Below are 21,828 nucleotides of genomic sequence, written 5' to 3'. Positions count from 1 at the left end.
TGGGAAATCTGTTCAAAACCCTTCAGTTTTTTAATTTCCATACCCCATTCTAGGCCAGCTGTTATTTCATGTTTGCCACAATTCATTCTACCACCCCTATGGTGGTGGAATAGTTTCTATGCAAAACTAAACTAATTTACAGCTACAAAACTAAACTGATTTACAGGGTAGGCTTTCCCCTGTGCAAATGGTCAAACAAGTCACACGTATTACTTGTGCCTTCAAAATAAACCGATTCACACAAATTGTGGACAAAATTCTGCTATTCCTACTATCGGGAGAAAGGACCAGCAGTCCTCTCACAGTACAGTTTTATGTCAGAATATCTCTGCTGCCAGAGCCAGTTTAAAAACTTTCTTTCCCTCCCCAGCTTCCAGCCCAGGTGTGCATTCCCTTTCTGACCCACCACAAGGCAGTTCACAGTGTAGGCCTATGAACAGCTGTGACAGACCAGCAGAGAAAATAACAACCTGTTGCAGAGGGTAAGGAACACAATTAATTCCTTCAGCGGGCCTTGTCACCATTACACCAAAGGTAAAACAATGATTCTCCTTACAAACATAGAACTCATTTCTAGCATGTATTATATTCAGAACACAGGAGATTTTTCCTTATTTCTGAGACAATAGTCCCCACCAAACTGAAGTTTCCATCTCAAAACTGTAGACTTATTTCAGAAAGACTGCTGAAGTACAGAGAAAACGCCAGTCACTGTAACGGAATCGGGAACAGGACATAACATCTCTGTATACCCCACCATTTCACTCCAGGTAGAGTTGCCTATGTCCTAACTTCTCTGGATTTGTCATTTTTTCTCCACTTGAAAATTTTCTCAGGGCAGGATTCAAACATTTATTACAACCATCTGGGACACCTGGGTGGAATTACCGCTCAGCAGCAGCACTGAGGCTGCTGTGCATCCAGAGATCCTAGAGATTTCTACCATGTTTGTGCCTGAGAGCATATATACACATACTTTGTCCAGACAGTCCCAAGAAGAAACATATCAGTGCTAAATCCAGATGTACAGAGAGTGCACCAAATGGAGCAATATGGAAGCCAAGAAAGGCTCCTGGCAGAAGACAAGCCCCCTTGGAACAACTTGCCAAGAGACTGAAAAACTTTTTTTATTAAAATTTTAAGAGGAGAAAAAAAAAAACAACTACAGAACCTCAGCTAAATTACAATGCAGCTGAGTCTGAGGGAGGACAGAAAAAGTCCATTAGAAAGGCTAAGTAGTTCTGCACACAGAAAACAAAGAAAGGAGCCTCTGTCCAAGGTAAGAGCACGTGGTTTTCCCTAAACTGGAGATAAAGATCAAGACTGTCCAGTAGAGAGTGATTATAAGGGTGTTTGTGAAAATAGTTGGTAAGCTTGTGCAAGAACCCTAAATCAAACCCTAAATGCTGAAAGCTAGCTCTAATGTTCGTGTTTGTGTCCACATCTGCAAATGTCCCTCAATTCACTTTGGAACACTCGGTACCAGATCAGTAAGACCTGGAAGCAAGTTCAGAGCCACAGGCTGCCTTTTGATTTCTATAAAAGACTTCATACCCTGTGTATTTTCTCTAACAAGTAATGCATAGAGTCATCCACTGTGCTTCTAAGAGCATTCACCAAAGACCAACAGAGAAACTACGAACTATGAATCAGACTTCTTGCCTGAAAGTAGAATGAAGCAAAATGCCACAAGGGCCATTTAATCAAGCCCTTTTAGTTAAAGTTCTTGTTCAAAAGCATTAGTTAACAAATATTTGCTGTGTACTCTAATGGTACCTGAATTCTGGAGCCAAACCTGCCTAAATTACAGATTATAACAGCCACAGATGCATTTTCTTCCAAACCACTGTGAAATATTACTTGTGGTCCATTATAGGACAAAAGAACACTACCAAAATATTGCAACCCCTTACAGAACAGAAATTTTTAAATTCACTTAGATGTAGAACTATGTTTTCCCCTAGTCTCTTGTCTCTGAAGAAATAAGTACTATTCAACACAGTAACCGGGTACTGTTTAGGGAGAAGGTGATGTGTGTGGAGGAAGGGAATACTCAAGTTCTCAAATTCTGATGTATTGAAAAACTTGGGAAAAATATCTAGAATAAAAACCCCACAGAATTTGTGTATTAACTGCAATTTAAAATAGCAAAAGATCAAACCTTACCCCGTAAAGAAATAAAACCAGGACAAGCCACTCACTGAGCTTCACAAACCTTATTGCTTCCATTCCAAGAAATTGTCAGAATACAACTGAAAGGGCATAGTTTGTGGTGATGGATTATAAACTGAAAAAAGCCTTTGTTTACTGACTGTAATACAAGAAACAATAGAAGCATAATAAGTAGACATGTAATGTGACTGAGACAGAAATTAAGTCTGACTACCTACCAATTTTATAAGCAAGCAACATGATGCTGGTTAGTCGGAAGCTCTGTAACTGCATTCTGCTCTCTGTTATGGGAGAATACAAAGCTTCATTGCCTCTACAGAGCATTTTCTGATTTGTGCATGGCCTTTGTAAAGTGTCCAGATCCCCACGGGTAAAGAGAACTTTTATCAGAGAGCTAGACACAAGGAGAATGTGATTTGCAGGAACATAAAAATAACAATGTACTCATACGTAGCCCTTTAGGTGCGGTAATAGCAGTCCTTAACCTTACGTAGTGTTTGAAAGTATTAAATGCCTGATTACATTACTCTGTTGATGTCTGGATTTGCCTGTCAGGTTCTTTGCCTACAAAGCTTCTCCACGTCTCTGAGACTGCAGTAGCCACAGCACACCTTACTAAAGAGAGACATTTTCAGCAAGAGTAGTAAAGCAGTGTGTCCCGTCACTTCCCAGAACTCATGCACAAGACAACCTACATACACTCAGTGTCTCCCTACTTTAATCTCTAGCATACTTTAGGATTCAAAAATGTCAGTAACCCTCCAAACCTGGCAAATTAAAAATCCATAGTATGTAGCCCAGCTACGTGAGGCTGAGTCAATACTAATGTAACTAATACACCTATGAGGAAGGGCGTACAGTTCCACTTTATAAACACCTCAGCACAGCAAGTGACAGTCTATGTAAGAAACAAATAACTCATTCAGTTATACATATAACATTTTCTCTCATAATAAACTCTACAAGCTCCTACAAATAAGGAGTGACTTATTTAATATGATACAGTGAATCACCCTGCTTTTTAGACTGGCAGGGATGTAACCTAGTCTTTTTCTCCCTATTTTCTTAACACCCACTATGACTTGCTTTTCCAGCTTTTATTTACTTGAAAATGAAATGTTTGCCCAAGTTTTTACTTTAAACACATGTGAGGTCACTGATATTTTATCACTTTCCTAATCTTCAATTTTCACAAGATAATTTGCACAGTTTTCACAATCTAGAGTTTGAAGTTCAAATACTGACTTATTTTCATAAATAACTTTGATTTATAATAAGTAATATTTCATGAAAGCTTTCTTGCTTTTCAAATTAATATAGCTAAGCCTTACTTCAGAGTCTGAATTAATTTCATGTATTTGCTTTGGTAAGTAAGTACTCATAAGTACTTGCACTGTATTGCTACTGTCAGATAGACACCATCTAGTGGCTAGTAAACAGATGTGTAATTTCCAATAAAATACAAGTATAATAAATTCTTTTTAGTCACAGTATTACTGCACACCTTGCGATAGCAAGGCTTGCCTCTTGCCATTTTGAGACAATAAGAGAGTTACAGAACATTCCTGTTTAACTAAAATTTAAACTGCTAGCCTTCCAGACTTCAGAGACTGTGACAAATGGAAAGGCAAACAAAAGACATTCAAATGCATCCTGTAAGGTAAATGCATGCAAGAGTTTCTGGTTCGTTATCTTTCAGGCCTTCAGGAATCCCAGATCCCAGAGATAGGGGGAAAGGTTTAAGCAAGGAAAATGTCGCCTTGGCAGAAGACGACCAGATGAGGGAATACTTAAGCAAACTGGACATGCCTAAGTCCATGGGCCCTGATGGGATGCACCCACGAGTGCTAAGGGAGCTGGCAGATGTCATTGCAGGGCCACTTTTGATAATCTTTCATCGATGATGGCAGCTGGGAGAAGTGCCCAAAGACTGGAGGAAAACAAATGTCACCCCCATCTTCAAGAAGGAGGACCTATGGAACTACAGACCGATCTGCCTCACATCAATCCCAGGGAAGGTGGCAGAGCAGCTAATTCTGGAAACCATTTCCAGACACATTAAAGATGAGAAAATCGTCAGGAGTAGTCAGCATGGCTTCACCAAGGGGAAGTCATTCTTGACCAACTTAATAAACCTCAATGATGAAGTGACTGGCCTGGTAGATGAGGGGAAAGCAGTGAATGTTGTCTATCTGGACTTCAGTAAGGCCTCTGACACTGTCTCCCATTAGATCCTCACAGAGCAGCTGTAGATGTATGGGATGGTTGAGCAGTGAGGAGCATTGAAAACTGGCTGAATGGCTGGGTCCAGAGGGTGCTGGTCAGTGGCACAAAGTCCAGTTGGAGGCCAGTGACTAGAGTGTACCCCAGAGGTCAATACTGGGTCCAGTCCTGTTTAACATCTTCATTAATGATCTGGATGATGAGACAGACTGTAGCCTTCAGCAAGTTTGCAGATGACACAAAACTGGGAGGAGTTGCTGATAGGCCAGAGGGTCGTGCTGCCATCCAAAGGGACCTTGACAGGCTGAAGAAATGAGCTGACAGGAACATCGTGAAGTTCAACAAGGACAAGTACAAAGTCCCGCACCTGCGGAAGAACAACCCCAGGCACCGGTAAGTGCTGGGGGCCACCCAGCTGAAAAGCAGCTTGGGAGAAAAGAACCTGGGACTCCTGGTGCACACCAGCTTGAACATGAGCCAGCAATGTGCCCTTGCTGCAAAGAAGGCAAATGGTATCCTTGGTCGCTTTAGACAAAGTATTGCCAGCAGGTCAAGGGAGGTCATCTTTCCCCTCTGCTCAGCACTGGCAAAGCCACAGTGGGAGTACGGTGTCCAGTGCTGCGCTCCTCAGTAGAAGAGAGACATGGACATACTGGAAAGAGTCCAGTGAGGAGCCACAAGGATGATTAAGGAACTGGAGCACCTCACATATGAGGAAAAGCTGAGAGAGCTGAGATTGTTTTGCCTGGAGAAGAGAAGACTCAAGGGGGATCTTATTAATGTATGTAAATACCTGAAGGGAAGGTGCAAAGACGATGGAGCCAGGCTCTTTCAGTTTGCCCAATGACAGGACAAGAGGCAATGGGCACAAACTGAAACACAGGAGGCTCCTCTCAACATCAGGAAATGCTTTTTTACTGTGAGGATGACTGAACACTAGAAAAGGTTTCCCGGGGAGGTTGTGGCGTCTCTCTCCTTGGAGATATTCAAAAAACATCTAGTCGCAGTCCTGGGAAACTGACTCTAGATGGCCCTGTTTGAGCAAGCGTTTGGAGCAGATGACCTCCAGAGGTCCCTGCCAACCTCAACCTTTCTGTGATTCTGTGATCTTTGAACACTTCAATTGCAACTATTCCACCAAGACAGTAATACACAACAGCAGTAATCACCTGCTCAATATTGTATTAAATTGTTCATTTTCCTGCTCTCTGTACCGACCGTGGAAGTTCAGAGATTTCCCATGGTGGAATCCTTCTTTATGCAGAAGTTTTTTGGGGATAATTGTTATATGGTGCCCAGTTCTAAATCTCTTTCCTTATCATCTTGGTTTTGTCCACTGTTAGAGACAGGTTACTGGATCAGACAAAGCTATGGTCTGTCCTAATGTAACTTATGTACAGAGAGAGAGAGAGGATCCTCATACGAAGCATCTTAATATTGGGGTATACCTTTAAACCAGATGACAAGGGTTGGTCTTAACCCTTGGTCAGTGCTCAAGGAGTCAGAAGAGGACCTCCTCTCACTCCAGCATGCCATAGCCAATACTTTCTACAAGATTAAGATGCCCAGAGAAGTTTTACAAGAAAGATGAGCAGAACTGTAAACACCCAAATGCAGCAACTGTTTTCTACTCCCTGCAGTTCCCAGCAATACACACCTCTAGATGCCTACAAATATTTGTATGCATGTATATAAAATCGTGCAGAACTTTCTCTTTTGTTTCCAAATGTGGCCTCCCACCTCTGGCTTTTGCTTGTCCAGTTTAAAAGAACAAACTTTCGTTTCCTGTCAAAATACACTGGTATCACCTCCAAAGATACCTGTTGGGCTGGCTGTGAAGCTTAGGCATCATACAGGCACTACGGAACTTAGCCTGAGACAGTTCTGCACACAGATAAAACTGAACTCTAGCTGCCTACAAAACTTCACAAACGAAGGGGGAGGCACTGGGAAGCTGCACAGCAGCTTCAGTCATCAGAGCCTTGGCTTTGCATAAGTCCTGATGTAGATGTGCACATCCTTTGCTGGATCTAGCTTTTGAAAATCCCACGGAAGGAGTGAGAAATCTGGATGGTAATGAGGATCTTAGTGTTCATACAGTGACCTGAAGCCTGGGAATTTTGTTTATCAGAAAGCGGGGATCTGTTTTTCCTCACCACTGCAATACAAGCCTACTGGTTTAAAATTCCATCTCTCAAACAAGCACCAATAAATAAGACCAAGTTCTTGCCAAAACAGACAGAGAACCACTTCCTACAGGACTGGCAAAGTCTATGAAATGCAGAGCTGTAAGTAAATCATCTCACTCAAGTCACAGGCCTGCATCCAGCAGAATAATTCAATACAAATTCTTCAGTGATTTATGCACCATGAGCAAAACCCCTCTGCTTTGCAATAAACACAGGCAAGCACTCATGTAAGCCCTGTAACAAGAAGTTCCAGGGGTGGAGGGGAAACTCCCTACAACTGCAGATGAAAAGTGCTGTCCTAGCATCAAGCATCTAATACGCAGTCCATTTAATGGACCTATGCCATGATACAAAAGTCCATTCATAAATAAACTGGGGTTGTGAGGGGTAACGAGATCACACAGACACTGGAAAAGGGAAAGAATTATAACGATGGAGAAAGCATTCCTTTCTCAACAGCTAGGACTCCACTCCAGGGTCCCATCTGCTTCTGGCCCACTCCAGGAAGGTCTCTGCTGTAAAAACTGGCACAAAGGACATCCTCAAGGCTTAGTGAATACTGGCATAGCACTTCCTACTGTACCTGGTGTACCTAATGATGATGAACTGTAAGTTGAACGTACCCCACGTTGGGAACAAATATTTGCTGTAGAGTTCCTTGGAACTATAAAAAGATGTTGGACTCGAAGTGCAACACAGTTATAGGGAGAAGATATGCTCAGATTATTGCCTCGGGCACGTTCTCAGCAGAGGTTTGGAAAGGAGCTAGATGGACTACTGCCAAAGTTACTGGTAGAGCTCATGGGCATTTTTCTATTTAATGCTATGTTTGTTCGATTACTGCACTTTCCCAGGCTTAAAGCTGTTTTCTCTTTTTCCTAATAAAGAATTTCTTGCATTTAGCCTCAGCATCTTTGTGAATGTTGAAGATATGCCCACTAAAGACAGTCAGGGAAGAATTGCATAGTGTTCCCATATTTCTGTATGGGAACGGAGTCATTTAGTTATTTACCAAGAAGAACTGGTTTTTACTGTCTTTACCCACCTGGCATAAGGGGACCCTTTCCAGGATCCTATGAATCATCTCAGAAGAATGCTACAGTAATTCACCAGACTAAGGGGGAAAGCACAACACTCTAAACATACTTAGTTATCACTAATATCCAAAAAGAAAGCAAACGCCATCCTCTCTCAAAGGGAAAGGAAACCCCCCAAAATGAGAAATGCCCCACTGGCATACAGTGCAGAAAAGAGGATAGAAAAGAAAAGAATCAATGGATAAGCCTGAAACATACTTGGTTTCCACCAAAAAGGCATTTCTGTTAAAGAAGGAATCAAACAGTCAGGTAGAGAAAAGGTCCTCATTGTAATGGTGTACAGACCCAACGCCGTAAGTGATGTCTTACTCAGAACGTAGTAAATAATCACCTGACCTAGCAGTTGCTTCAGCAGAGAGAAAAGTGCATAACATAACTATTCTCCAGGCACTAGGAACCAAATATTACCCTGCACACCTACCATGGTGGAGTTTTCTTTTGTCTCCGCAGCGTTATGGAAGCCGGTGATAGTCGTGTAAGCCTTGCAGAAGGCAAGTGTGAAGGGACCTCAACGCTCCGAGTCTGGTGGCTGTATATGGGAGGCAGGCCTCCCCGTCTCCTGCTTTGAAACCTGGCTGTCAGAAAATATATAGGTATTTGTTGTGAATCTGGGGAGTGTAAGACTGACCTGCTGGGTCAGCCAGCCCACCACAGAGCGGGGCGCTGGGTATATCTCTCTCCCAAAATATTAGTCTGGACTGATTAGGCTTAGCTCTGAAGCAAGCATTAGAGAGGGTTGTTCAAGCCCTGTGAGGTACCATGTATTACAAGGTTGTTTTCTGCCCAAGTGGTTACGCTGCATAAAAAAATAAAGATCAGATGTTTGGTTCGGTTAATTCACAATAATAACAGAAGAGTGACAGGGAAGCAGAGGAATTAAAACATACAGGAGAATCTGCACTTTGAGGATCAAAAACCCCAAAGTTAGTTTGAACAATGACTGAACAACATTTGAGTGTACCTCTGGAATCAGGGACGGCACCGCAGACCTTTATTTTCAAGTTCTTAGAATTCTAGACAGTATGTGGAGATGAATGTTCCCTCTTAAGAGATGAAGATGTGGCTACAAAGCACGGTGGTGAAAGCGGCAGTGATTTGCTAATGTATTAAGCAGGACAGATGGCCAGAGTTAGGGGAACGTTGTACCAGAAACTGATCTTAACCACACTTTTGCCAAGGAAGAAACGCTTATCTCTAAAGACAATAAAAACACCATTTCAGCAGAACTCCCCTTTTCTTATTTTATTGCTCCTTTAAAACTACCCTATCCTAAGTTGAGTAAGCAGATATAGCCAGTTTTGGTTTTTGTGGTAAATATTGATGAAAGACAGTAAAAAGGCAAACCAGTAATAATACTTTGGGGGCCTGACTGCTTACATTGAACACCGCACTACACATGCCCCAGGACACTGAAAGTGAAGGTAACAGTATCCAGAGCTGAGACAATGAAACTTTGGAACATAATAGGTCTGTCATTGCTTTAAAAACTGCCAGGAAGAGAAAGTTACAGGCTGCTGTGTTTTAGGAAGACAGCATTCAAATGCAGGAACAGAGGGGAACTGGTGACTGTTCACTCAAGAGCAGGTTCAACATGGACACACTGCAATGAAGGGCTAGAATTCCTTACACAAGAAGTTGAAACAATTTTCCATTCCAAATTAAAACACAGCTAAAAATAGGAAGGAGGAAATATATTAGGCAGGCAGTTTGAGTAACAGAAACTCGCAAGTTTTGATTTACATGCTATACACTATAAATAATATTTTGGATAACACACTTTTCCACCTACTCCTGCAAAAAAAGTTATTGTATACATAGTCTTAATCTTTACAATGACCATGTCTTCCCAGTTTTGGGCTTTACAGCAAGATAAGCATATACAGGCACTTGGAGCTTTGAAAGTCATGATGCCATAGATAATGTAGCCTGTTAGTTTTTAAGAAGAGAGGTGAATTCCTAGCAATAGGCAATAGAAATAAAAAAGTGAAAAATGAGATGGGTTAGAAGGAGCTGATGAGCTGAGACCTTTTAGAAGCATTAATATTAAAATAAGCTCCACCGCAGTTAAAAATGAGCTAGCTCTGCTTGACTTCCCTAGGGTGAGGTATTCTTATATTAATAACAAGATAACAAAAGGGGACCTCCCTTCTATGATGATGGTTGTCTATCTGAAATTCAGTTCATACACAGGTTCCCATCTGCAGGTGCTTCAAGATGTCCATTAAGAAGATAACTTGCCAGTTTTCCAGGAGTTAAGTAAGCTTTTGTCTCATAAGGTTAACCCTCTCTTTCTGATACCAGCAACCTTAGCATACTCACTTCTGTCATTTACAGCTCCTGAGTGATAAAGGTGGTGTTCAACCAGAAATATAATTTATTATAAATTCTACCATACTTCTTCTCCTTGCTGTATGTTTTCTTGACTTGCTATAACTCCTTAGAAGTGCACTGCCCTAAGACAAGAGACAGTGGCTGCAAGTAGTACCAAGGAAAATTTGGTCTGGACAGAAGGAAAAATGTATTCCCTGAGAGTGGTGCAGTGCTGGAAAGGGTGCCCAGAGAAGCTATGTGATCTCCATCCTTAGAGATTCCAAAACTCATGAGCAATTTGATCTGGCTTTCAAGCCAGCCCTGCTTTGAGCAGAGGGTAAGTCTAAGGACAACCTATTAATTCTAGAGTCACATTGTTAAAACTTTTATTAACATACTATAACATTTATTTTAAAAAAATAATCACAAAACCTGTTTTCTTCACTCAGGTTCATAAATTCCTAGGGAGTGTCCTCCCTGTCTCTGGATCAACAGTAGCATTACCACTTAAGAAACTAACAAATACATTAACTGCAAAAATTGCTAGAAACTGGCTTCGAACACATCTTCATTTGAGAAAAGAATATCATCAAAATAGAAAAAAAAATCACTGAACCACAGATGGTTTTTTTTAGCACCTTTTAGATTACATTACAAGGATTGAGAGAAACTACTGTTGATAAGTGCATTCTTACAAGAAAGCTACACTAAAGAAACTCCTCTCTAGTAGAAATGAATACTTAAATTAGGATGAGAAAAAAAGTATATTATAACAGATAAATCTCTAGAGCCCTACATATCCTAGAACTGCGACTTTCATTCTCTACTTGTTAATATATCAATCATGCCTTCCAAGTCTAAGGATGACTGTAAGAGGAGGTAAACCATTGGTATGTCCAGCCTAGATACCTGTTAGCAAATAATTGTTAATTTTGCTCTCAAAAAGTGTTTATCATCCTCTTAATCTGAGTTGAAAATAGATGTATATGAATGGCAAAAATTGAATAAATATGGCTATATTTACATTCATGTGCTTTTGAAAATAAAGCAATGCACTAGCCAGGCTTTGTTTTAAGCAATGTTATTTAGTATCAGAATGTGCACTGAGGGATGGAGTGTTATAAACATTTTACAAATCAATCCTCAAATCACACTGTACTATCTGCATGATCTGCACTATATATTCCCTTTTTAACTGAAATTGTTTTGTTGTAGAATAGAAATATGTTACGCCCACTGTGTTCTCATTTGGTGAAACCCTCCTCACTCACAACTGCCTTTCCTCATTTACAAAAAAAAAAAAAAAAAAGCTTTTCTCTATAGTCCAAAGAAATGCATAAAGGCAGAGCAGAATACTTTTACAGATTAAGACACAGGGGTTAATGGAAGTGTCAGTGAGTATCGTAATGGTCCTTTATTTGGTTTTATGTTGTTAAGAACTTGAAAATATTCAAAGACTGACTATGCAGTTAGCACTCCCTTGGGATATCAGACCTTAGAAGAGACCTCAGAGAAGTCCCAGTCTATGCCAAGAGTGAGCATAACAAATATGTGGTTCCTAACTTTGGTGTACAATCGCTTGGCAACAACTGTATGACCAGAAGCGAGGTACTGAGGCACCAGGAATGATTTATAATAATTCTACAGTGCCATACTTAGTCTTCAAGCATAGGCACTTCAGTTAAAGAATGAGTTTCATTTGCATTCTTACTGAATAAAGGTGAAACAGGAATAGTTAAAAAAGATTTGCAAGGGAATAAGTATCTACATTGAGACTGAGCTCAAATCCCCCCCATGTTACAGAAGTGCAAAAACCTACTTCAGTTGCAGAAAGAAAAGGGTGGTAATTCTTCAGGTAGATATACTCTAAAGCTCTAACATTACCCAGAAAATAAAAACCACATTTATTTTAGTGGTAACAGTCAAACTTGCAGTCAAGCAAAGTATGGAAGATAAAAGCGAGCACAATCATCTCTGAGAACAGAGAATCAATTGCACATGTCTGGTCCTTTTTTTCTTTCTCACAGAAGGTTAACCCACAAAATTTCTATGAAATCATATCAGTGTAATGAAACATTATAATGGAGACAGCAAAATACAAATGAAGATGGAGTGTAAGCAGATGTACCTCCATTTTTAATTCAGCTGAGCTGTCAGGTCTGGTAAAACTTGAAAATTCCTCTTGCCAGTCACAGTTTAACTTAACGTTTGTACTATTTACTAACTACATACCAGGTGTTGTAATCTTGTTCTGAGTTTACCTATTCCATACAGTAGCCTGGCCTGGAATAACTTGTATTCAAAAAGTACATAAATCCTGCACAAAAACATTAAGGCAAAAAAGAGGAAATTTCAAAGCTTTGCAGAACCTCAGTAAGATTTTATGGTCTCCCTCCCATTTGCCAATTTGAAACATCTCGCTCCCAATAAAGAGCAATTCTGCTCATGTTACAGTTACTGGTTAAGTCTTTGAAAAACTATATGCAGTATTTCAACTTTAACTCAAAATACAATAAATGCATTTTACAAAGATTATTGATTATCCATATCACTAACACCAGCTTTTGCAGGTAGGGGCGGATCGTATATTAAAACCTAGTTGGAGTTCGATTACTCAAAAGATTATCACTAACAAATGTCATCTTTCTTTTGTATACAAATTAACCAGAAACAGATTTTTTTTTTAATTGTTTGTTTGTTAATATCACAGTTCATTTATTCCTAGATATAACTTATGTAATATTTCAAGCCAGCAGTTTTCACAAACATTTCCTTTTCTTTATTCAGTATTTGTAGCATACAACAAAAAATGTTTTTGTTTGGTTTGGCTTTCTTGTAGAGATATTGTCAAAATTCCTTAAAAAGCATGGTTGTTTTGTTTTGTCTTATTGTAAGCCCAACTTCTTCTATGTTTGTAATATCAAAATTCAAAGTATACAAAAACCACTGGGAACACATATGGATGTGCTCAGATGAATAAAACTTGTAAAATCAGGAGTAAAAAAATCAAATCAATTTCAAAACTGTCAAATACTTTCACACTGATTCATGATGTGAACACCAGCTTCTGATTATTCACCAGATTTTGTGACCATACTCTCCAATAAAAATTCATCAATGTAAATGGGAATTCCTCTTTTTTGAAAGAATTAATGTTTGGTTTTTTTAAATCTGAAGTATGACATTCCAGCACTATACAAAAACAAAGGTATGTTATTATTTAGTGTATTTTTGCTACAGTAAACTATCATCAGAGCTCCAGAAAAACAGTGAGAGTGTTATTTTTAATGCTCTGATCAATGCAAGATTTCATTTGCTGAAGTAACTGGAAGGAACTTAATCTATATCAGCTAACCAGGTCCCTTAGTGTTTTATCCAAGTCCATATTACCTTATGAGGTCAATAGGCTGAAACTTGTAAAATACTCCGTATCTTGCCCATTCTCGATACAGCAACTAAATAAATAAAATAAAAAAAAAAAAAAACAAAAACAAAAACAAAAAACACGACAGAAAATTAACTAGAAACAAGTGGTTCCATCTGTTTCTACAAACATCTTCTAAGAGTTAAAAATATATGTACCAAAAAAAGCAGTTTCCCATGCTTCAATCCAAACTTCCAAGTACATTTTTCAGGCAGTTATGGAAGACTCCAAGCAAGCCAGCAATGTGAGGATGGTGTACACACGTCTTTCTCCACACAACTACCCCCTCCCCACCACATTTATTAGATGGTGATGTTAAATAGAAAGGCTCAAAAGGAAAAATAAAAGGTGCTGTACTCTTGTGAAAATCTTTGGAAAGATGCTAGAAATAATCCTTCTTACAGAGTGAAATTCTCCTACGAAGTAATTTATTTAATGTCTGGAATCACACCATAGATAAGTACTGACCAGTGTTTCCAGGTCCAAGGTGAAGTGAACTGAGGTAAGAGTTCAAAACTGGTAAACAGGTTTGTGAAAACATACCAAGAGGTAATAGTTGTGCCAAAACTAGTCTTCTCTCCTGCTCAGCTCCTGTGGCTACTAGTCCCAGTAGAGCCCATATAAAAGCCCCTTCTCTCCCCATGCTGCACATGGACACAGAAGTTCACGGCTTTACTGTTGGAAAGGCAAATTCACCCACAGCTTACAGACAGCTCAATGGAAAGCATAGATCCTGCAGAAACTTCTTACAACGGGAGGAATCCAGCAGGAACAGAGACAGGGATAAAAGGAAACATTTCTGGACCTGTGGTAAACTAACCACAATACACTCAACTGCAATAGGCAAGGGACTCTCATAGTCTTCCTCGTTCCCTCTCATATTGCTGCGATGTGACACAACGTTGTTGAACTTTCAAAAAGAAAAAAAAACCTCTGACACTCTTTTACAAGAGGCTGTAAAGGAAACTGGTAATTATGGTGTGAAAGTCATCACACTGTTGTGAAACAAAAGCCAGCTGCTGGATAGAAATTACCATGCAATTTACAATTTGGTGAAAGACTTAATTTGATAGCCTTACATTTTATAACTGCGTATGAATTTATTAATAATCCAGAACGGACGCTAAAAAATGAAGCTTTCCAGAATTATGCGAAGACCAAAGGAAGCTCAGAGGAAATGTCAGCATGATCTTTTGTTAGATTGCTGTTCACCATATTTTATCTTCAGAGGAAAATAAAAATCAGAGCAGTCCCATGCAAAAGAGTCACGTTTTCTGTGGAACCGCCTGAGTTGTTCATATTCCTTTCAGAGTTTCATGCTATGAAAGGACTGTAGACAGTTTAAGACAACATGCTCATTGAAAACTATTTCTTGAAGTACAGAGCACATCAAAAAATAATAAACAAATAACTAGAATATGGTGATAAATGAAACTAAATTAACCTCATCACTATTTATAGATTATAAATCTGTATCATCCAAAAAGACAAGTGTCAAGCCTTTTGCCCCTCTTTTCAAAAAAGAAGTGGAGGGGGTCCAGAAAAAGAGTAGCATGTAAGAGGTGAGGTCAGCTCCATTAAAATTAGGCCCCACGTCATTCCTAGTAAAACTGGAGTAGTGATGAAACTGTGCTTAGAGAATGAGCTTCTGTGTGGAACATCCGCTGGCTCCAAGAGATGACTTCATACTTCAGTTCCTCCCTTGCTGTGAGCACTAACTGACTGTCCCTTACCTCTCTCAGGGAAATTGTCGTTAATGTGAAGCAACGTAATTGCTGGGTTAATACCTTGGAGACTTCTATTCTTCTGTAAAATCTGGCTAGGATTGGACAATAAGTTTTAAATCTGCTGGGGAGGAAGACACAAACTGAGAAACGCACACACACGAATACACAACCAAGTACAAACAGAGGATATTCTGCAGAGAAGTTAAATTAAATATTTGTTTAGGTTTTTTCCTTTAACAGAAAAAAAGGAACTCCAAAGATAGTCAAAATCAGTAACTTTAGAACAGTAAGGCATAGGCTTTTTTCAAAATGTGTAATATGTGGAAATCATCAGCTTATTTGCAGACTAGATTGCAAACTCTTTAAGTTCTATCTGCAGAATAGATGCTCATTAAGCATGGCGCTTTTTTCCCAGTAAATAATAGATTATTGCACAGTGGAGTTATGCAAGTATGCAAGAGGATGTTAGTAACAATGTACATATAGTTTTTTGCAGTCGTCAGTAGTTGCATCTGTCAGATGGTCCATTTTGACAGCTAGCAGCACGCTACACCATCTTATGAAGTTAACAGCACAATTAAACTAAGTGTGGGGAAATTTCAGATGCTGTAACTGCAGAGTTATCTTGACATATTTTGAGGTTTTCCAATCACATTTTTCTACTGTTTATAATGCCTCTCCTCCTGCAGATGCTATGTGAAATAACTAAATTAATATCAAGTGAGCAATTAAGGCCTGCATTCTGCAACGTGCACCCAATGAAGTATTATTGTTCAGAATATGCTAACTGGCTTGCAACCATTTAAGTGAACAGCTATGTTATTGCACACTCATTAAAGATACAGCATAAAGTATTTTCTGTTCATAGATCAGGGAGTAAACCCTACACTGTTGAAGCAATTGGGAATTCGGCAATGAGATTCAAGGAGTGTGGAGTCTTGGCTTTAGAATATTGCTCTTACAGAGCAGTCTTGCAAAATGCTTTGTGCTTGTGGAAAGAAATGAGGGGTTTGATTTTCTTTGGCTTCAACAGGAATTGAAGAGGATTGCCCTGGCTGCCATATTGATATTTTCATATGAATACTTGTGGTTACCTATTCAAAATCACCCCTTTCCATTACCCTACAACATCACCTACAATTTTATTTATTTCCGTAAATAATGATACTAACAGATGCATTCACTGAAATATACAAAACAAGAAAGTTAATGCTATTAAATTCTTAAAACTACTTAAAAGCTGTTTTGAACATAGCTCCAGAATGGAATTTGAAGAGCAAAAAGAAAGGTCTTTCTAAAATTGCAGTCCATTGAGGAACAGGTTGCTATGCATTATGTCAGACTACAGAATCACGCTGGTTATTCTGATTCCAAAAGCCATAGCACTGAAGGTGAGTTTGTGGAATGAATGTTTTCCATTCACGTGTGTTGTCCACACTAAACCTCAGTCTCAACACTGCAATTTTACAAGATTAAGCTTAATCTGGAAGCTGGAATGTGCTTTCTTTCATGACATTTATGAAATTGAAAGGAATTCTAGGAAGAGTTTTGTAGTACAGTTTATTGTATTTTATCAGCTTCATTTAAAAGCAATATTTGCAATAAGTTTATAATAACACTTTCCAGTCTGCTTCTAATATTCTAGGGATGTTGTTGTAGTATATAACAGTGTATTTCCCAGATAGGTAACAAAGCCTTCATGTATTTCTCAATGTCAAACAAACTGCTAGCAACGAAGGGTTACAAGTTGCCAGTGGGCTAGAAGCTTAAAGATGACCAAGTCAGTGTTTATATTCATGGCGAGTATACCATGCTGCTGTGCAATAGCTTTCATAAAAAGATTTTTTTCTAGAGCAGAAATCACACTAAAACATGGAAATCCCTTTACTTCAATCAACAGTCTTAGGAAAAGAGTAGGTTTCATTGACTGCAGATTTCTAATTCTCATAGGATGTGACAAAAGTGTTGTTTCACTGTGCATTTTCTCCAAGGAAGTCCTGAAGAGGGCTAATAAGGATTAACCTTTTATATTATGAACTGGTACATAAACCTTAATTACTTGTGCTGCCTTATTGGCATAAGTGTCCCAGATGGTCTCAGTTCATTATTTTGGGGGCTTATACAACAGACAATTGAAATGGAAGACACAGATAAGTTAAAATGGACAAAATAAAAAGGGGCAGAGAAAAAAAAAAAAATCTCAAAAATGCCCCCCTTTCCTTTAAACCTGATCAGGGCTTTTCAGGAAATTAAACACTGAGACTATTAGATTCAGATAGAAAACAGATGATGTTATGCATAGAAATACTACAGCAGATTCAATGGCTAGGCAGCAGAGACATATGTGAATAATCAATGAAGTATTTCTGGAAAGAAGCTTTTATGTTTTTAATACTTAACACTTCATAACTGAGCCTAATAGGCAGAATAAAAAGAAGGCAGCACAAAATACAGCTAGTAGGGTGAATATTTTTCCAGACACTAGTCCTTTCAGGCCCTCTTCCCCCCTATTCCACAGTACCCAATCTTCCTCCATTGACTAATGTTCATTTACCCTTCTTCTCTAAAGATTTTGCTAACCTTGTAAGTCAGTAAACTACGTAGCTGACTTTCAGAGTCCATTACTGTATCACTATTACAACTTACTCAGAGAAAATTCTGCAAGGGCAGAGTAGACAATTTCTTCATGAACAAAAAGTTTGAAATAACAGACATAAATACACAAGCTTCTTTATAGTTTGTTTTCCAACTTTGTGTCTTTTGCTTACCAAGGTTCATCTACTAAATTAAATTGTATACGGCACATGAAGACATCTAGTGGCTAAATGTTAACACTAGTTACCAAAAACTACAAAGATTATATTTTCAAATTTTTTCTAAACCAGCACTGGAGAAATCAAATTTATTTGTATGACCTATTAACTCAGTCTTCACTTCAAATGCTTAAATAATCATCATTGGTGGCAATTACACTCCTGAGAACTACACTGTGTTTTGCCAAATTAATGGCATTTTCTTACCTCTCCTTCAAGCAACAGATGGTACATACCAACATATAATACCACAGAGTTAAAAAAATCTATGAAATAATTTAAAAATCACCAACTATATGCAATTTAGTTTCTAGTACAGTAAATATTTTAGGCATCCAAACATTCTCTTTTTTTTCATTCTTCCCTCCCCCCCTTTCTCTCCCCACAAATTTCCCTCTTCATTTCCTATCCTATTGATTGCATATCACAAAAAAAAGCAAACATTAGAGAACAATATGGAACGGATCTTAACCGATCACAGCAATTAAAAGGCTTTGCTCATTTCTAACAGTAAGCATAAGTATTAAAACCAGTCTGAATTCACAAAGTCTTTGATTATGCATCCATTTCTCTTGTGCAGACAGTTGGTGGATGATATATTTTCAAAAGTCTTTTGATAGCTAGAAACTTTTTATTTTCAAAATAATTGGAAGCAGATTTTTTGAAATTACACATAATTTAATTGAATGCACAATCAAATGAAAAAATACAGCTTTGTTGTATTCTAATAACCATTGTTCTATAGTACCATCTGGTTACAGAATAAAACTAATCATATAAGTTATTTAGCAACTTTTGCTTCCTCACAGGTTGAAAAATCTCATCTATGCATGCGGAGGGAAACTTGAAGCATTTAAAGATGTAAATATTAAATTAAGTTCACTGAAATACTTCATAAGAAGGCTTTAAAAAAAGTCTTGTGAAAAATTTTTTATATGCAGAAATACAGGAAAGTAAGTAATGCAAAAATATGTGCATTTGTAAAAGCATTTACTTGATTGAACACTGGATAATGCTTTACAATAGCATTTAGGACATTAATTCACATTTATCACTTCAAATCTAATACAAAATTAATTTTGCAATGTATTTTACCTTTCTTTCATTCATGTCGTCATTTTGGCCTTCATATTCACCCTAGAGAAAGAAAGTAATGTTATAGCTGATGTAAAAACAGATAAAATTCAATAAATGATTGCTCAGCTGTTCCTACATTCTTGATTTTACTTTTAGGTCACAACTTGAAATGTACTTATGTAAGAGTTTTCATATTGGAATCACACGCTTAGAGTATATTTTCATTGTCACAGGCAATAAACGTTAATGTCTATGCACTGATACCATCAGAGAACTACATTTTTAATAGTATATACATACGTCATGAAGTGGGTATGCTGCATCATAAACATTGTTTGCTATTAATGTGCCAATACCTAAAGGAAAAAAAAATTAAGATGGTCAACAGCTAGGCACAGCTAAACAGAAAAGATTATTACAGATTTCATTTCATGACATTACAAAAGGGACTGAGCTGTATTACTAAAAATATTCAAAATCATGTCAAGATGAGTATATACCAACCTAGAAGTACCTGGCTATGGAAAACATGTTTTCACAGGAAGGCTTATTTCCATATAGTGCTTTTCCTTGAGTGAACTGGTATGATACAAACACCATTTTGACCACTTTCTCATCCTGATAGCAAAGAGGCATGTGACTGAGGAGGAAAGCAGGAGGAAGTCCTTCTTCAAGCTTGACGATGATCAGAACCATGGAACCCCACTGACACACCCAAACAAGGAAAAAAAACCACTTTCACAGAAGTTTGTGATTGAAGAAACCCTTACTCTTACTCTCTGTCGACTAATACTAGATCAGGTCTCATTTTAACTGAAACAAGGGTCTTCTACCCTTCACGCCTACCAAGGAAGGGTTTTCTACCCTTCCTCATATCAGTAGATACGGCCATCCTTCTCAGTTTGAAACAATGCTGCTTTGTTTGCAGGAGTTAAATCAGTTTGTGCTCACCAAATTCACAGTTATGCCAGAAAACTGGATGCACCAGGACAAAAACTGCTGAGTCCTAAAGATTGCAGACAGAAAGCCTGGTGAAAGGTACAGGAAGATACAGGGACATGGCACTATCACAGTGATAACATACCACAAGGGCTTTAGCAACGGAATGCCCAGCTAGTAACTACAGCACCTATAGATGTACACACCACCACTACCAGCCCTCAAGACCTGCGACTCTTACAGCCATTCTGACTTCAGTCTCCGCAGGCAAAAACAATTGTTCCATAAGATTGCAATTAAAGCTAACATTAGTACTTTACTCCAGACCTCTTTGCTTTCAACACCCAGTAAAAAGTGACCAGCTAGCTTGTCTTTAGGGATGAAAAAATTCCGTAGTCAAATTACACAACTATCATTCTGAAATGTTTGGGAAAAAACCTCTGGTCAGAGATGCTAGATAGACATTACCAATACATTCCTTCCTTGGTACAAACACAAATACCCATACCACTACATGCATTAATAGAATTGGGAAATCTTCATGTTTGGATAATGTCAAGTCTTCTACTGAAAGGATTCCATATTTGGAAAGTTTACAACAGTTCAGAGTTATGCTACAAGAAAATATGCCTTCCTTGTATAATGTCATAGAAGTGGAATCAAATTCAGCCTTACACAGATGTAAAAATCAATAAGCAAATGTGTTTGAAAAGTTATTTTCCTCCTATTATATTATGAAGCATATGTTTATAAAAACCAAAGACTGCTACAAGTACTTCCAACATCACTGTCCTACCTCTTGTACAAAATAAGCAATGGTATCTTAAAAAACAAAAGAAAACAAAAAAAAAACACCCACAACCAGAATAAACCAAGGATGTTTAAAGAAATCTTTTAAACCACTCATGTTGAGTGGTTTTAAGACCAGTGAAATGGGAAAACATTAGCATCATATGAAGCATAGGACTTTTCGGGGAGGATCTCAGAAGACCAAAACAATTAGTGAACTTAGGTGAAAGGTGACGCATAAACATGTTTTGGCTATGGACCAGAAAGACGGGAAGGACAGCAGGGATAAAATATTTGCTTCATGTCAAATGGGATCTTGAGCTGACCTGACCTTGAAGTGGATCAGCCTGTATTTTCCCCTTAGAGTAAAAAAAAAAAGCCTGAAAAATCACTACTAGTGCTTTGATCTCTAATGATGGTTTTTATTACACTATAAACCAGAACAAGTTATTAAAAAAGAAAACTTTAAGAGGGGAAAAAAAAAAAAAAAAAAAAAATTGGTAAAGTGCTCTTTCCCTACCTACTGTGACCTTGTCGGACTGATTGCTTCTTTCAAGCTTTCTCTCAGCCCAACAACTTAAAAAATCTTAAAAGTTTCAACAGGTTCTACACAGTCTCTCTGGATCCCTTGGGAAAGTGTCAGCTCTGGGGGCTGGCTTTTATGTCAACAGGCTTAGAGTCCCTGCTGTGCTTCAAGCTTCTTGTTTTATATACCTTATACTGTCTTGTCTCTAAAATCCTGCACCCCAGAATATCTACTTGCACAGGCTCCACAGCTCCCAGGGAAAGCATGGGCTCCCCGGTCACCAGGAAGGTTCCCTGGATGCCAGTGGAGCAATCCAGCAAAATAAGGTAGCATTCCTCTCTCCTGCCCCACCAGAGCCTTTGAGCAGATCAAAACATAGAACAACACAGAGCAAACAGTGAACAAAACACACACCAGCTGAATAATGTTTTAGAAATTAAGAATGCCTAACATTTTCTCAACCATGTCGTCTTTTTTTTTTTAAAGGAAACAATGTAATAATCATAAATTTTAATGTTTGTACTTGGGCAAAGCCAAATATT

At 38.4% G+C, this 21,828-nt stretch overlaps 1 protein-coding gene across 1 annotated transcript in view; it reads right to left on the bottom strand.

Annotated features, from left to right (window-relative positions):
• ANO2 (anoctamin 2) overlaps positions 1–21,828 on the bottom strand; it is a 199,877-nt gene that overhangs the window by 127,280 nt on the left and 50,769 nt on the right. Inside the window, exons 8-10 of the mRNA XM_049821656.1 lie at positions 19,333–19,388; positions 19,051–19,092; positions 13,382–13,446 (exon numbers count right to left, since the gene is read on the bottom strand). Coding sequence (XP_049677613.1) covers positions 13,382–13,446; positions 19,051–19,092; positions 19,333–19,388 — 163 coding nt within the window. The remainder of the gene's footprint in view (positions 1–13,381; positions 13,447–19,050; positions 19,093–19,332; positions 19,389–21,828) is intronic.

The sequence above is a fragment of the Accipiter gentilis genome, chromosome 18 (genome assembly GCF_929443795.1).
Source record: "Accipiter gentilis chromosome 18, bAccGen1.1, whole genome shotgun sequence".
Classification (NCBI taxonomy): domain Eukaryota; kingdom Metazoa; phylum Chordata; class Aves; order Accipitriformes; family Accipitridae; genus Astur; species Astur gentilis.
The sequence above is the reverse complement of the archived record's forward strand: the minus strand, read 5'-3'. Positions and strand labels throughout refer to the sequence as shown.